The sequence below is a fragment of the Bombina bombina genome, chromosome 3 (assembly GCF_027579735.1).
Source record: "Bombina bombina isolate aBomBom1 chromosome 3, aBomBom1.pri, whole genome shotgun sequence".
In the NCBI taxonomy this organism is placed as follows: Eukaryota; Metazoa; Chordata; class Amphibia; order Anura; family Bombinatoridae; genus Bombina; species Bombina bombina.
This window is the reverse complement of record NC_069501.1, coordinates 537562980-537580369: the sequence shown is the minus strand read 5'-3', so window position 1 is coordinate 537580369 and position 17390 is coordinate 537562980. Positions and strand designations below refer to the sequence as shown.

Below are 17390 nucleotides of genomic sequence, written 5' to 3'. Positions count from 1 at the left end.
ACTTGGCTTTTCTTTGAATGCATCATTCTATCTAGCATTTATTTAGTGTTTAATCTCCTTTTAATTGTGTCTACATCTCTTTGATGAGTCTTTATGGTTCATTGTCTCGCACTAATACAAAATAATTTAGCTTACCGCAGTTATTGAAGGCTTCTTGCCATCACCAGCAGGTGGGTGTGTCACATCTGCTCCAAGGAAAATGACTGGCTGCTGGAATACTGCAGAACTATCATGGGGCAAAGCAAATAGACACTCTTAAGTTATCCTTTACATGAGCAGTCAAACTCAACGATCATACAAAATAATTTATTTATACATAGACTAAATAGATTCATAGACTACACAGTATAGAAAATTAGACTATAAACCATTTTCTACATTCTCTTCAAATTAATAGATGTTGCAAACTTAGCTATAGAACATCTTCCTCACATATTTTGCTGTCATTCCTAGGGATTACTACACATTGATGCTTAACTAACCGTTGATGAGGTACTAAGATGTTGTTGATCCCACCCAGCTTGACATTAATCTTCAAACAGAGGTTGCTGAGTGTCTGCGGAGATGTCTTGACTACATTTTTAACCTGTACACACTGAGTGGCCATCCCAAGAAGAGTGTCTCCAACGCGTTTTACTTCCGCTGGAAAAAGAATGATGGTAAGCTGCCACTGACATACACTGATTTAAAAAGGCCTATTGTATTGAGGCTGCTCCACCTTGATAACAGGGGCAGAGACGCACTGACCATTAACATTGAGGATCGTGAAAGTATAAAACTAAAATGCTCACACTGTGTTTAATCTGTGCACTCAGCAAGCCCCATTACTGTTCCTAAACAGGACATAACAGGTTGGCAAACTCATGCATATATTATTGCTTATTGGCTCAATATCAGTGTCCTCTTTAGGAGCATTAATGCATTGCACCTTGGTGCATGACTTAAAGGGACAGTCTACTCCAGAATTTTTATTGTTTAAAAAGATAGGATAATTCCTTTATTACCCATTCCCCAGTTTTGCAAAACCAACATTGTTATATTAATATACTTTTTACCTCAGTGATTACCTTGTATCTAAGCCTCTGCAGTCTGCCCCCTTATTTCAGTTCTTTTGATAGACTTGCATTTTAGCCAATCAGTGCTGACTAAATAACTCCACAAGAGTGAGCACAATGATAGCACTGTCTAGCTGTAAAAAACTGTCAAATGAATTGAGATAAGAGGGGGCCTTCAAGGGCTTAGAAATTAGCATATAAGCTTATCTATGTTTAGCTTTCAACAAAGAATACCAAAAAACAAAGCAAATTTGATGATAAAAGTAAAATGGAATGTTGTTTAAAAATGCATGCCCTATCGGAATCATGAAAGTTTAATTTTGACTAGACTGTCCCTTTAATGCATTTACGATTTTGAAGGGGCTAACAAAATTAAAAAGAAGGAAAAGAAAATATTCTAATGAAAAAAGCATTTTATTTGTACAATTTTAAGTCAATTTAAATAAATAATTTCTAACTCTAAGAAGGAAAGTATAACCCATTAGATCTATACTATATACAACAGTATTACATGTTTATGGCCTATAATACAATGACAAAGTAATACATACTGTTCTACTCATTAAACTTTTAATTTTAATTAATAAATCCATAGTTGTACCCCTGGCACAAACCAGCTATTACACAAATTGTATATATTGTTTACTACCAAAAAAGCATAGGTAATTTGAGACAGAATTAGACATTGTAATTAATGTGGTAATTGACTCTCAGTTTAGACTATGTGATACAAAACCAAAAGTTTAATGATCTCCACTGAATATGGTAACCATGTGTGGTGAGTGAACTTATCAATATAGTTTTAAAGTATCACATTGTAATCATAGCATTTAAATGAGTTCTCACCATATACAGGAGTTTTTCCTGGTAGGATGACTATAATAAGCTGAAGCCCAGAGTAAGTGTTTTTGAGGTGTCTGAACATAGGTTCCACGCTGTCGGCGCCTTGTGCATATTTACAGAAACATGGCTGACCCTGGATTGGCATCCCAGCATCCTTTGAAATCTTTCGCAGCTGGTCCGTAAAATTTCTGGAAAGGTAAGCAATATAAGTATCTACAATAGGCTTTTAGGAGGTAGCATTTAAGTATTTTGCGTACACGAAAATTATTTAACAAAATTCATAATATTGCAATAATCATAGATTAACCAACTTTTTATAACATGGATGGAATTCTCACCAAATTTTATTCTACAGAAATTGTTTTTAAATGCTAGTATATATGCTTTTTTATGTGTTTAAAAAACCTTATGGACAGGTCATTTTCTTCCTACAAAATGATCGTGATTTAATCGCACAGAATATTTACGGCCCTTAAAGATATTTGATATTAGATCATTACTTCAATTTAACTTGTAGACATGCAAATAATTTTAAGCATTCAAGCTGTGCAATTAACCAGTCAAAAGACTAGGTAGGTTCAAATTTGACAGTAAATCCACCCATTCAATATTCTCAGTAATAGATGTGCAGGGAAATAAAAAAAATTGGATGAATTGTCCATCAAGAAAATATAATTTTTGTTTGTTTAATTCTATATCTGGCAAAGGGGTCTTATGGAATTTGTTTGTTAACAAAAATCCATTTACACGCTATTTACTATGGAGAATGTCATCGGGATAGCAGAGGAGCAGTCAGAAAGCAGCTTAAATTTAAAGGGATACTAAACCCAAATTTTTTCTTTCATGATTCAGACAGAGCATGCATGTTTAAGCAACTTTCTAATATACTCCTATTATCAATTTTTCTTTGTTCTCTTGCTATCTTTTTTTAAAAAGCAGGAATGTAAAGCTTAGGAGCCGGCCCATTTTAGGTGCAGAACCCTGGATAGCGCTTGCTTATTGGTGGCTACATTTAGCCACCAATAAGCAAGTGTAACCCAGGTTCTGAACCAAAATGGGACAGCTCCTAAGCTTTACATTCCTGCTTGTAAAATAAAAATAGCATGAGAACTAAGACAATATGATAATAGGAGTAAATTAGAAAGTTGCTTAAATGTACAAGCTCTATCCGAATCATTAAATAATTTTTTGGGGGTTTAGTATACCTTTAAGTAAAGTTAAAAGCATCATCTAGTGCTAATGCTACAAGCCAGCAAAACATGGACACTAGACAATGCTTAAAATATAGACAAATGTATTTAGAATTAAACACAGAAAAAAAAGTAGCATCAGCAGAGACACACACATCCAATCTGAAATATTTCATAAATGTACGAGGACACCAAACTGACGCTTGCACAATACATGGAGGAAACTGTTCTCCTTGAATAAACTCAGTTATCAGTTTGACTGATGTAATTGCCAACATGAACACAGTATTTTGTGTCATTCCACAGGGGTGATTTACATAGTGGCTAAAACTGAAGATTTCATTAAAGCTTCAAGGGCTAGAGGCAAACCTCATACAGGTAACTAAGTACTTGGGATAGACATGAGTGGATACCTGTAAGAATTGTATAACCCATGATGTTGACAATAAGCAGAAGATACTTATTGGCTTGTATAAACATCTCTACTACTTAATCAGATAATCCACATTTCTTCAAGTTGTCAAACACAATGACTGAATATTAGTGGACCTTAAAAGTTACATTAAACACTAAATAAATGCTAGATAAAATTATGCATTCAAAGAAAAGATTAGTTTGAGAACAACAAGTAGATGTATTTTTTTAAATATTGACAAAAAAGGGCAAAGTTTTAGTGTTTATAAAACAATGGAAGCTGCCATGTTGTAACTTAGGTTACCTTCTCTGCTGTGGCCAATTAGAGACAGTTATAAATAGGTTACTAGAGTGTGCAGCCAATGGCTGTGTGGAATATGCACTTCCATTTCAAACAGGAACTGAAAAGCTCACAATTTCAGAATGGAATTACAGAAAAAGGGGACAAAATAAATAATGAAAGTATCTGAAAGATATAAACGCACAGCGCCCACCGATTCAAGGTAGTATAGATACAATTTTAATATTAGCGCAATTAAGCATACATTGCACTTACAGAATAAAAGTCGTCAATAGGCACATCATCCAAAAGATGCAAACCTATGTGACTGTCCCTAAATAACCAAAAGGAATATTTGTTCTATGCAGAGTGTGGGTTTCTAGCGTTCCCAGTGAGGAGTCCCATACAGTCTTTGTAACTGATTTCTTTAGGATGCTGATGCAATTCCAAATCCTTTAATCTTTCACTCAGACGCCTTTGCACATCAGAACACTCCAATACCGGCTAAAATGCAGTTTCGTGTACGTTGAACTTCTTAAAAAAAACCTACGCGTTTCGTTTGCACAACGATCAAACTTCTTCAGGGGTACCTTTTGATTAGCATATACCCTTTTGCTTGAACAGTCCAAATTTAAAATACCTGTACAGGAAGTGACATAAAGGGAGCCGGCTAGAGTAGCCGTATTTGTCACTCCTGGGTCCTAAAGTTCATCATCTAACATGTTGAGGACCATTTCCCAATACAAACATTTAACATAAAAACATAATTTATGCTTACCTGATAAATTTATTTCTCTTGTAGTGTATCCAGTCCACGGATCATCCATTACTTGTGGGATATTCTCCTTCCCAACAGGAAGTTGCAAGAGGATCACCCACAGCAGAGCTGCTATATAGCTCCTCCCCTCACTGCCATATCCAGTCATTCGACCGAAACAAGACGAGAAAGGAGAAACCATAGGGTGCAGTGGTGACTGTAGTTTAATTAAAATTTAGACCTGCCTTAAAAGGACAGGGCAGGCCGTGGACTGGATACACTACAAGAGAAATTAATTTATCAGGTAAGCATAAATTATGTTTTCTCTTGTTAAGTGTATCCAGTCCACGGATCATCCATTACTTGTGGGATACCAATACCAAAGCTAAAGTACACGGATGATGGGAGGGACAAGGCAGGAACTTAAACGGAAGGAACCACTGCCTGTAGAACCTTTCTCCCAAAAACAGCCTCTGAAGAAGCAAAAGTGTCAAATTTGTAAAATTTTGAAAAGGTGTGAAGCGAAGACCAAGTCGCAGCCTTGAAAATCTGTTTAACAGAGGCCTCATTTTTAAAGGCCCAGGTGGAAGCCACAGCTCTAGTAGAATGAGCTGTAATCCTTTCAGGGGGCTGCTGTCCAGCAGTCTCATAGGCTAAGCGTATTATGCTCCGAAGCCAAAAGGAGAGAGAGGTTGCCGAAGCTTTTTGACCTCTCCTCTGTCCAGAGTAAACGACAAACCGAGCAGATGTTTGACGAAAATCTTTAGTAGCCTGTAAGTAAAACTTCAAAGCATGGACTACGTCCAGATTATGCAAAAGACGTTCCTTCTTTGAAGAAGGATTAGGACACAATGATGGAACAACAATCTCTTGATTGATATTCCTGTTAGAAACCACCTTAGGTAAAAACCCAGGTTTGGTACACAGAACTACCTTGTCTGAATGAAAAATCAGATAAGGAGAATCACAATGTAAGGCAGATAACTCAGAGACTCTTTGAGCCAAGGAAATAGCCATCAAAAACAGAACTTTCCAAGATAAAAGTTTAATATCAATGGAATGAAGGGGTTCAAACGGAACTCCCTGAAGAACTTTAAGAACCAAGTTTAAGCTCCACGGGGGAGCAACAGTTTTAAACACAGGCTTAATCCTAACCAAAGCCTGACAAAATGCCTGGACGTCTGGAACTTCTGCCAGACGCTTGTGCAAAAGAATAGACAGAGCAGAGATCTGTCCTTTTAAAGAACTAGCTGATAAGCCTTTGTCCAAACCCTCTTGGAGAAAGGACAATATCCTAGGAATCCTAACCTTACTCCATGAGTAACTCTTGGATTCACACCAATAAAGATATTTACGCCATATCTTATGGTAGATTTTCCTGGTGACAGGCTTCCGAGCCTGTATTAAGGTATCAATGACTGACTCGGAGAAGCCACGCCTTGATAGAATCAAGCGTTCAATCTCCATGCAGTCAGTCTCAGAGAAATTAGATTTGTATGATTGAAAGGACCTTGTATTAGAAGGTCCTGCCTCAGAGGCAGAGTCCATGGTGGAAGAGATGACATGTCCACTAGGTCTGCATACCAGGTCCTGCGTGGCCACGCAGGCGCTATCAGAATCACTGATGCTCTCTCCTGTTTGAGTTTGGCAATCAGTCGAGGGAGCAGAGGAAACGGTGGAAACACATAGGCCAGGTTGAAGAACCAAGGAGCTGCTAGAGCATCTATCAGCGTTGCTCCCGGGTCCCTGGACCTGGATCCGTAACAAGGAAGCTTGGCGTTCTGGCGAGACGCCATGAGATCCAGTTCTGGTTTGCCCCAACGATGGACCAGTTGAGCAAACACCTCCGGATGGAGTTCCCACTCCCCCAGATGAAAAGTCTGACGACTTAGAAAATCCGCCTCCCAGTTCTCTACGCCTGGGATGTGGATCGCGGACAGGTGGCAAGAGTGAGATTCTGCCCAGCGAATTATCTTTGAGACTTCTAACATCGCTAGGGAACTCCTTGATGGTTGATGTAAGCCACAGTCGTGATGTTGTCCGACTGAAATCTGATGAACCTCAGTGTTGCTAACTGAGGCCAAGCTAGAAGAGCCTTGAATATTGCTCTCAACTCCAGAATATTTATTGGGAGGAGTTTCTCCTCCTGAGTCCACGATCCCTCAGCCTTCAGGGAGTTCCAGACTGTGCCCCAACCTAGAAAGCTGGCATCTGTTGTTACAATCGTCCAATCTGGCCTGCGAAAGGTCATACCCTTGGACAGATGGACCCGAGAAAGCCACCAGAGAAGAGAATCTCTGGTCTCTTGATCCAGATTTAGTAGAGGGGACAAATCTGAGTAATCCCCATTCCACTGACATAGCATGCATAATTGCAGCGGTCTGAGATGCAGGCGCGCAAATGGCACTATGTCCATTGCCGCTACCATTAAGCCAATTACTTCCATGCACTGAGCCACTGACGGGCGTGGAATGGAATGAAGGACACGGCAAGCATTTAGAAGTTTTGATAACCTGGACTCCGTCAGGTAAATTTTCATCTCTACAGAATCTATAAGAGTCCCTAGGAAGGAGACTCTTGTGAGTGGTGATAGAGAACTCTTTTCCATGTTCACTTTCCACCCATGTGACCTCAGAAATGCCAGAACTATCTCTGTATGAGACTTGGCAATTTGAAAGCTTGACACCTGTATCAGGATGTCTTCTAGATACGGAGCCACTGCTATGCCTCGCGGTCTTAGAACCGCCAGAAGTGAGCCCAGAACCTTTGTAAAAATTCTCGGGGCAGTGGCCAACCCGAAGGGAAGAGCTACAAATTGGTAATGCCTGTCTAGAAAGGCAAACCTTAGGAACCGATGATGATCTTTGTGAATCGGTATGTGAAGGTAGGCATCCTTTAAGTCCACTGTGGTCATGTACTGACCCTCTTGGATCACGGGTAGGATGGTCCGAATAGTTTCCATTTTGAATGATGGAACTCTGAGGAATTTGTTTAAGATCTTTAGATCCAAGATTGGTCTGAAGTTTCCCTCTTTCTTGGGAACCACAAACAGATTTGAATAAAATCCCTGTCCTTGTTCCGTCCGCGGAACTGGATGGATCCCTCCCATTACTAGGAGGTCTTGCACACAGCTTAGGAATGCCTCTTTCTTTATCTGGTTTGCTGATAAACTTGAAAGATGAAATCTCCCTTGTGGAGGAGAAGCTTTGAAGTCCAGAAGATATCCCTGAGATATGATCTCCAACGCCCAGGGATCCTGAACATCTCTTGCCCACGCCTGGGCGAAGAGAGAAAGTCTGCCCTCCACTAGATCCGTTTCCGGATAGGGGGCCGTTCCTTCATGCTGTCTTGGGGGCAGCAGCAGGCTTTCTGGCCTGCTTGCCCTTGTTCCAGGACTGGTTAGGTTTCCAGGCCTGTCTGGAATGAGCAACAGTTCCCTCTTGTTTTGAAGTGGAGGAAGTTGATGCTGCTCCTGCCTTGAAATTTCGAAAGGCACGAAATTAGACTGTTTGGCCTTTGATTTGGCCCTGTCCTGAGGAAGGGTATGACCCTTGCCTCCAGTAATGTCAGCAATAATTTCCTTCAAGCCAGGCCCGAATAAGGTCTGCCCCTTGAAAGGAATGTTGAGTAATTTAGACTTTGAAGTCACGTCAGCTGACCAGGATTTAAGCCATAGCGCCCTACGCGCCTGGATGGCGAATCCGGAATTCTTAGCCGTTAGTTTAGTCAAATGAACAATGGCATCAGAAACAAATGAGTTAGCTAGCTTAAGCGTTCTAAGCTTGTCAATAATTTCATTCAATGGAGCTGTCTGGATGGCCTCTTCCAGGGCCTCAAACTAGAATGCCGCCGCAGCAGTGACAGGCGCAATGCATGCAAGGGGCTGTAAAATAAAACCTTGTTGAATAAACATTTTCTTAAGGTAACCCTCCAATTTTTTATCCATTGGATCTGAAAAAGCACAATTGTCCTCAACCGGGATAGTGGTACGCTTTGCTAAAGTAGAAACTGCTCCCTCCACCTTAGGGACCGTCTGCCATAAGTCCCGTGTAGTGGCGTCTATTGGAAGCATTTTTTCTAAATATAGGAGGTGGGGAAAAGGGCACACCGGGTCTATCCCACTCCTTGCTAATAATTTCTGTAAGCCTTTTAGGTATAGGAAAAACGTCAGTACACACCGGCACCGCATAGTATCTATCCAGCCTACACAATTTCTCTGGAATTGCAACTGTGTTACAGTCATTCAGAGCAGCTAATACCTCCCCAAGCAATACACGGAGGTTTTCAAGCTTAAATTTAAAATTAGAAATCTCTGAATCAGGTTTCCCCGAGTCAGAGATGTCACCCACAGACTGAAGCTCTCCGTCCTCATGTTCTGCATACTGTGACGCAGTATCAGACATGGCTCTAACAGCATTTGCGCGCTCTGTATCTCTCCTAACCCCAGAGCTATCGCGCTTGCCTCTTAATTCAGGCAATCTAGATAATACCTCTGACAGGGTATTATTCATGATTGCAGCCATGTCCTGCAAGGTAATCGCTATGGGCGTACCTGATGTAATTGGCGCCATATTAGCGTGCGTCCCTTGAGCGGGAGGCGAAGGGTCTGACACGTGGGGAGAGTTAGTCGGCATAACTTCCCCCTCGACAGAACCCTCTGGTGATAATTCTTTTATAGATAAAGACTGATCTTTACTGTTTAAGGTGAAATCAATACATTTACTACACATTCTCCTATGGGGCTCCACCATGGCTTTCAAACATAATGAACAAGTAGGTTCCTCTGTGTCAGACATGTTTAAACAGACTAGCAATGAGACTAGCAAGCTTGGAAAACACTTTAAAACAAGTTTACAAGCAATATAAAAAAACGTTACTGCGCTTGAAATAACAGTTAAAAAATGCAGTTACACTAACGAAATTTTTACAGTGTATGTAATAAGTTAGCAGAGCATTGCACCCACTTGCAAATGGATGATTAACCCCTTAATACCAAAAACGGAATAACAAATGACAAAAACGTTTTTTAAACAGTCACAACTGCCACAGCTCTACTGTGGCTTTTTACCTCCCTCAATACGACTTTTGAAGCCTTTTGAGCCCTTCAGAGAAGTCCTGGATCATGCAGGAAGAAGCTGGATGTCTGTGTCTGTCATTTTTGCTGTGCAAAAAAAATGCTAAAATAGGCCCCTCCCACTCATATTACAACAGTGGGAAGCCTCAGGGAACTGTTTCTAGGAAAAATTCAAGCCAGCCATGTGGAAAAAACTAGACCCCAATAAGTTTTATCACCAAACATATGTAAAAAACGATTAAACATGCCAGCAAACGTTTTAAAATACACTTTTATAAGAGTATGTATCTCTATTAATAAGCCTGATACCAGTCGCTATCACTGCATTTAAGGCTTTACTTACATTACTTCGGTATCAGCAGCATTTTCTAGCAAAATCCATCCCTAGAAAAATATTTTAACTGCACATACCTTATTACAGGAAAACCTGCACGCTATTCCCCCTCTGAAGTTACCTCACTCCTCAGAATATGTGAGAACAGCAAAGGATCTTAGTTACTTCTGCTAAGATCATAGAAAACGCAGGCAGATTCTTCTTCTAAATACTGCCTGAGATAAACAGTACACTCCGGTACCATTTAAAAATAAACTTTTGATTGAAGAAATAAACTAAGTATAAAACACCACAGTCCTCTTACGACCTCCATCTTAGTTGAGAGTTGCAAGAGAATGACTGGATATGGCAGTGAGGGGAGGAGCTATATAGCAGCTCTGCTGTGGGTGATCCTCTTGCAACTTCCTGTTGGGAAGGAGAATATCCCACAAGTAATGGATGATCCGTGGACTGGATACACTTAACAAGAGAAACATAAATATTGTACAAATAAATAAATACGTAAATCTCAAATTATGTCACATAGCGAGAATATTACAGCAAATAAGCAGATTTAATCTTATCTATAACCATGTACATCGTCAAAATGATCATAACACTTTATCTAAAATAGTTTCTTAAGTAAGGATAACTATAGCAATACAACTGGCTATCACTCTTAAGCTGGAAGAAAGAGGTGTGACACCTGCTTCTATACTTGCTAATGGTCCTATAAAAGTTTGTATCCTTATCGGTGCTAGTGGGACTTAGATAATATTACATATTTTGCAAACTATCCATCTATTTAATCTTTTATTATAAACAATCCAATATATAAAGAATAGTTACTAACTGTTCATATCTATGGATACAATGTATTTTGATGATGTACATGGTTATAGATAAGATTCAATCTGCTTATTTGCTGCAATATTCTCGCTATGTGACATAATTTGAGATTTACGTATTTATTTATTTGTACAATATTTATGTTTTATGTTAAATGTTTGTATTGGGAAATGGTCCTCAACATATTAGATGATGAACTTTAGGACCCGGGAGTGACAAATACGGCTACTCTAGCCGGCTCAATTTATGTCACTTCCGGTACAGGTATTTTAAATTTGGACTGTTCAAGCAAAAGGGTATATGCTAATCAAAAGGTACCCCTGAAGAAGTTTGATCGTTGTGCAAACGAAACGCGTAGGGTTTTTTTAAAAGTTCAACGTACACAAAACTGCATTTTAGCCGGTATTGGAGTGTTCTGATGTGCAATGGCGTCTGAGTGAAAGATTAAAGGATTTGGAATTGCAACAACATCCTAAAGAAATCAGTTACAAAGACTGTATGGGACTCCTCACTGGGAACGCTAGAAATCCACACTCTACATAGAACAAACATTCCTTTTGGTTATTTAGGGACAGTCACAGAGGTTTGCATCTTTTGGGTGATGTGCCTATTGACAACTATTATTCTGTAAGTGCAATGTATGCTTAATTGCGCTAATATTAAAATTGTATCTATACTACCTTGAATCGGTGGGCGCTGTGTGTTTATATCTTTCAGTTACTTTTTCTTGTTGGGACCAAAGCACTCAGATTACACACTAAGATGCAACCGAGGAAAAGGGAATTCGTTATTTGAACTCTCCATACAGTGTTTGTGCAAATACTTTTGGTTTATATACATCTCAATTTTTAGATTTTGTATGATGTGATAGCATTTTACTTAGTAGAAACTATCTGTGTACAAACATTTGTTTTTACATCATTGATTACATATACATGTGTATATATTTTTTATATTAATTATTTTAGTATTTTCCATTTAATTGATATCTTATTCTAATCCAGTGTGCACACTGATATTTTTATTAAAAAAATAATGAAAGTATATTACAGGCTTATTTTAATATATGCAATTTATCATTTTATATAACCATCTATAAGTGTTTAATGTCCCTTTAAAGAAGAAGGTTTCTATGCAAAGGCATACTCCAGGGTTTAGCCACTTATTTTCTCATTAGAAAGGGGATCCAAATGTCAATCAATCAATTAGGAAGAATTACTGCTGTGTCCTTCTAGAATTTAAGTATCAAAGAATGAGATTAATGGGGGGGACCCCTAAGCCAGTGGGAAATTTTATTTTATTATAAAACGAACCACTGCATATGCCCTAAGTATGTGAAAGTAACTGATAAACATCTCTACCCACTGATTGCTATTTGACACTATCAAGGCAATTACAGGAGATAACCAATTTTAATTAATTGTTGAAATATAAATTTGTTGGGACTCCATTTGCTAACCTGAATGTGCCTGATAATTACTGGTTCCTGGCAAATGGGTGCTTTAATATCCAACATACATATTACTGCCCATTTAAAATCTGTATGGCTCACTACATCAGCAAATGACTATTAGTGCTGCCTTGGTATTTAATATAAGAGATTGCTGAACAATTGTGTGAGACAATACAAAAACAGCATGCTCAGCCGACACCAATATCAAGAGAGGAGGGAGCAGTGGAAAGGTAAAAGTCAGTTTATTGAAACAACATCATTAAGAACACAAAGAGCACAGCAAACAGACCTGCACAGCTGACGCGTTTCCTGCCTCTAGGGCACTTCCTCAGAGCTGCAATACAGGTGTATCACAATCACTTTTTAATACACAGAGGAGGTAACTCACTCAACCAATCAAACTCATTGTTTGAGCTACACCCCCGTGTATCTGTAGATTATATTTTATACTCATGACATACACATTTTCACATAAAAACAATAAAGATATAAAGCTGATTTTTATCTAATAATCCTTTGAACATATTCAAGATATATAAATAGTTAGTAAATTTAAACAATAGCATGTAAAAATGATAAATGTTAAGGCACTGAAGACATTTGCGGATATAAATTTAATTGATACTGCAGATTGTGGTATTCACAACAGAGTCGCATATATAGAAATGAGGAAAACTATGTAATCGGAAACAATACTGTTGCTGTTCACAAGTAAAATTAAGTCTAAAATATCGAAGATTCCAATGTCCCCACTCATATATAAGATAAATGCTATGCATAGAATTCAGGTAAGCAGCTCCAAACTCAGTGTATATTCAACACAGAAAAAATGCCTATAACACAGCAACAGTAACAACACATTACAGTTATATAGAATATCCAAAAATCCTGACTATATAAAAAAACACACACAAATATATAAGGGGTGAAAACAAGCCAGATTAAAACAGCCATCAGGTTAAAGTAAGCAAGCAATATTAGGTTTTGTCTATAAAAAGTTTCACATCGCTAATCTCGTTGATGCCAAAAGGGGACCCTGTTTGAAGTGTATAGATCCAAAAAAACTATTTTCTACATAGTGCTTGGAATCTGTCACCTCCTCTGCAACCTATATTTACTAATTCAATGCCTTGCAAGCTAAAAGCATCTAGGTGTGCAGTATGCTTGAAAAAAATGTTTTGTTACTGGGGTTTTCGGGATATCTGCTTCTAAAGACAGAAGATGTTCCCTTACTCTATCTTTTAACATCCTTGAAGTGAGTCCCACATATTGAAAATTACAGACTTTGCATGTTATCAGATATACCACGTATGTGGAATTACAATTAATACGTTGTCTGATTGTAAACACCTTTCCTGTTCTAGAGGACACAAAAGTATCACCCTCATGTGCATATTTACAACATTTGCATTGTTTACTTCCACGCCTAAAGGAACCTAGTCTTGGAGTTAATCAATTCCTATTACTACTTTACCAGTAGAAAAATCTCTCCTCACTATGCCATTTATAGTTTTTGACCTGCAAGGAATAAATTTACAACGTCTAGATATAGTGTGTAAGTCTTTATCACTTTCTAGAAGTGGTAATATTTTTCTAATGATGTTACAAATGTCTGTAAACTGTTTGCTAAAGGTAGTAATAAAATTGACCCCTACATGTTCTCTATTCTTCTTCACCTTATCTGTCAGCAAGGCCTCGGGGGTGTAGCTCAAACAATGAGTTTGATTGGTTGAGTGAGTTACCTCCTCTGTGTATTAAAATGTGAGAGATACACCTGTATTGCAGCTCTGAGGAAGTGCCCTAGAGGCAGGAAACGCGTCAGCTGTGCAGGTCTGTTCGCTGTGCTCTTAATGATGTTATTTCAATAAACTGACTTTGAACATTCCACTGCTCCCTCCTCTCTTGGTATTGGTGTAGGCTGAGCATGCTGTTTTTGTAATTCCTGAATTAGTTGGATTGAAGCAAGGGTCTGTGGACTGGAGAACCCTTAAGCATCTTTGCGTGTGGGATCAAATGACTGTTACTCAATAAAGCGGTCTGACAAAGTGAACGGCGCATATACCCAGAACTGTGAGTATACCGCTACAATTTGTAGTTGGTTACATTGTTTATATATTTTACTTGCAACGGATTTCTGGATTGTTGGAACACCTGGTCATGAACTGACAGGCTGTAAGCGTAAGCCTGCAAAAAGCCAGCCTTGAAGTGATACGAGTTTAACTCTGCAAAGACAGATAATTGGTGTTTCTGATTGAACATATAAAGAATATAGGTGATGAGATACCTTGTAAAAACGCTTATGAGTTTGCAGACTTAAGCCTTTGTGTGGCAATTGTGCGAGACTGCAGGCTATCTTGAATATGTAACTGTATCAATAATGAAAACTCATTTACTGGTCATAAGCGGCCACTAAAGTGCAATGTTAAACAGCTTTCTAATTTACTTCTATTATCAAATTCGAATCATTCCCTTGGAATCTTTTGTTGAAAAGTAGCGATGTAAGCTCAGGAGTATGCATGTGTCAGGAGCATTATATGACCAGCAGTTTTGCAAGAATGCTATCCATTTGCAAGAGAATAATAAATACCAAAAGGAACAAAGCAAATTTAATAATAGAAGTAAACTGGAAACTTTTTATTTCAAATTGCATGCTCTGTCTAAATCACAAAGGAAATTATTTAGGTTTTATATCCCTTTAAGAGACAAGGCCTCATTTGGCAAAAGCCAAGGGCGAAACGCGCAACAGACATTTTGTTTGTGACGCCTCTCCTCGTGTATCACTGCACTATAGCAAGCTAAATGAATTGGGTGGAGGGACAGAACATGCAATATGAGATTTTTAAATACAATAAAAAAATAACCCGGAGTGTGAGTCCGGGAGGCAGACATGTTCGGTACTCTGGGTTAAGCAGTTACTGTTGGACAGCTCCTTCCTTATGTCAACTAACATACAGATCTGTGTACCTTATTGTCTCACTCCGGAGCGAGCGCAATGCTTTTACAGGGGGAGTACACCTTAGCCAGAGCTATGCAGGCTTTACTGGAAAAATTAGAGTCTCCGTTTTTACAGCTCCTTAACGATCATTTTCTAGAACAGCGCCTTTGTGAGGCCTTTGTTGGCAAGTCCTCTGGTAAAGGAGATCATTTGTAGCCTGCAGACCTGCCTGTAGAAGATGTTCGACACTGTTAGGGAGACGAGCAGTACAGAAGTGGACTTGAGGATACAGATGGAGTCCAGCTATACCCTGAGGTGGGAGCTACAATTTGTAGATGTGAAGAAATGACAGATAATAATATCTGCTCTATACAGGCTGGAAACTTAGAGGGGGTCTCACCAGCCTGCAATACCGGTGGAACAGCGTCTGTTGCAAGACAGGTCTCAAATACAGATTATGACAGTCATCTCCGAACCAAAAATATTTTGAGAGCATTACCACCCTGAAATGCTGACACCTCGATATTTGTTGTTCAAGAGGCTCCTGATGTAATTAGCAAACACTACAAAATACAGACCGCAATGTATGGTTCCCTTATTAACTGTTTTATTGCTGGGCCGCTCACAAAATGTAGCCTTAGAGGGAACACTGGTGAGCACTCTAATGGTTATTGTAGTAAGTTGTCATATTGAGGAAATATGTAATTTTGTTTGCCTAGGATTGGCCCTTAAGTGTTTATGCCTGCTCTGCATACTTGACCCTCATATTATCCATTATCTGCATGGTATATTATATAATCTACATGATAATGTAGTCAGGTTTGCTTTTCTTATAATGTTCTCCTCTTCATTATTTTGACTTATTTGTTGCTGAGGTGCCGCCAGCTTCAAGGGTGAATGGCGCAACACTTCTATTTTAGAGATGAGGAGAGTTTATTTTAGATCTACTATCTATGTGTTAAACTGCCATGAGTAGAATACTAAAGACTTAGTATTATTATATAGGTCCAGCACTCCTAATATCTAGCTGTAAATCATATAAAACATAATGACACCTCTCGCTAACTAGTCTATTAGAAATTCTCTCATTAGCCACATCCCATTGTAAAGGGACTTTAAAGTAGCCAATCAGTATGCTAGTCCCAGGACTTGCAAGGGAGCTTGCATCTAGCATGTGCAGGCACAGTCATGTTATTTTCCTACTCCATTTAAAGAAGTTTACTATGAAATCTTGCAAGATTTCATTGAAATCTCATAAGATCACAGTAAAGCAAAGCATGACCTCAGCACTGCTGATGCTGGTTGGTTGTTTTTTTGTTTGTTTTTTAACCTGCACCTGGACAGTAGCTGAAGGATAACTATTTACTGAGCACTCACTATTGTGAGCTGAAGAAATTTTGAGGTAAAATATCTTCCTTTTATACAAAGATGTTCATGTGATATTTTCTTGTCAGCTTTTTACAGTTATACCACATCACTTCCAAGTGATTTAGCATATAAGTATTAAGCACCTTTATGTTTTAGTTGCACACTTTATTTAAAGAGACATGATATCCACATGCTGCATCAGTGATGCAGCATACCAGTAAAAGATGAGTAGATGAACATCTTTATGTAAAAAAGGAAGAGTGTTTTACCTTAAAATGTTCTCAATAGCAACATCCTATTGTAGAGGGACTTTAAGCACCAATAAGGATACTAGTCCCAGAACTTGCAAGGGAATATACATCTGTCATTAGTACAATAATTAGTTCTGGCAAACACCTAAAAACAAAATGTATTCTTACCTGATAAAAACTTTTTTCTTTCTTGGTAGTGAGAGTCCACAAATTCCATTCTTTACATATGGGAATGCAACACCTGGCCACCAGGAGGTGGCAAAGACACCCCAACTAAAGCACTTAATTATCCCTCCTACTTCCCCTCCCCACCCAGTAGTTCATAAACGAGGATAGGGAATTCAAGAGAGACAACAGGGGTGAAGAGATGAAACTAGTACTGCCACTGCACAAAATCAAGGGCGGGTTCTTGGACTCTCACTAACAAGAAAGAAAATAATTTATCAGGTAAGAATATATTTTGTTTGCTTTTTAATGGTAGTGAGAGTCCATAAATTCCATTCTTTACATAAGGGAATATATAACCAAGCAAAGGAATCCATAAAGAATTTAGGGTGGGATAAAGGCAATGCAGTAACCTAGTTAGTAGGCACTACCACATGGAGTAC

The 17390-nt window shown here is 38.7% G+C and overlaps 1 protein-coding gene across 1 annotated transcript in view; it reads right to left on the bottom strand.

Annotated features, from left to right (window-relative positions):
* Positions 1-17390, bottom strand: part of LOC128653617 (protein argonaute-1) — a 275726-nt gene that overhangs the window by 64389 nt on the left and 193947 nt on the right. The window contains exons 12-14 of the mRNA XM_053707008.1: positions 1902-2086; positions 483-642; positions 136-226 (exon numbers count right to left, since the gene is read on the bottom strand). Of these exons, the coding sequence (XP_053562983.1) occupies positions 136-226; positions 483-642; positions 1902-2086 (436 nt within the window). The remainder of the gene's footprint in view (positions 1-135; positions 227-482; positions 643-1901; positions 2087-17390) is intronic.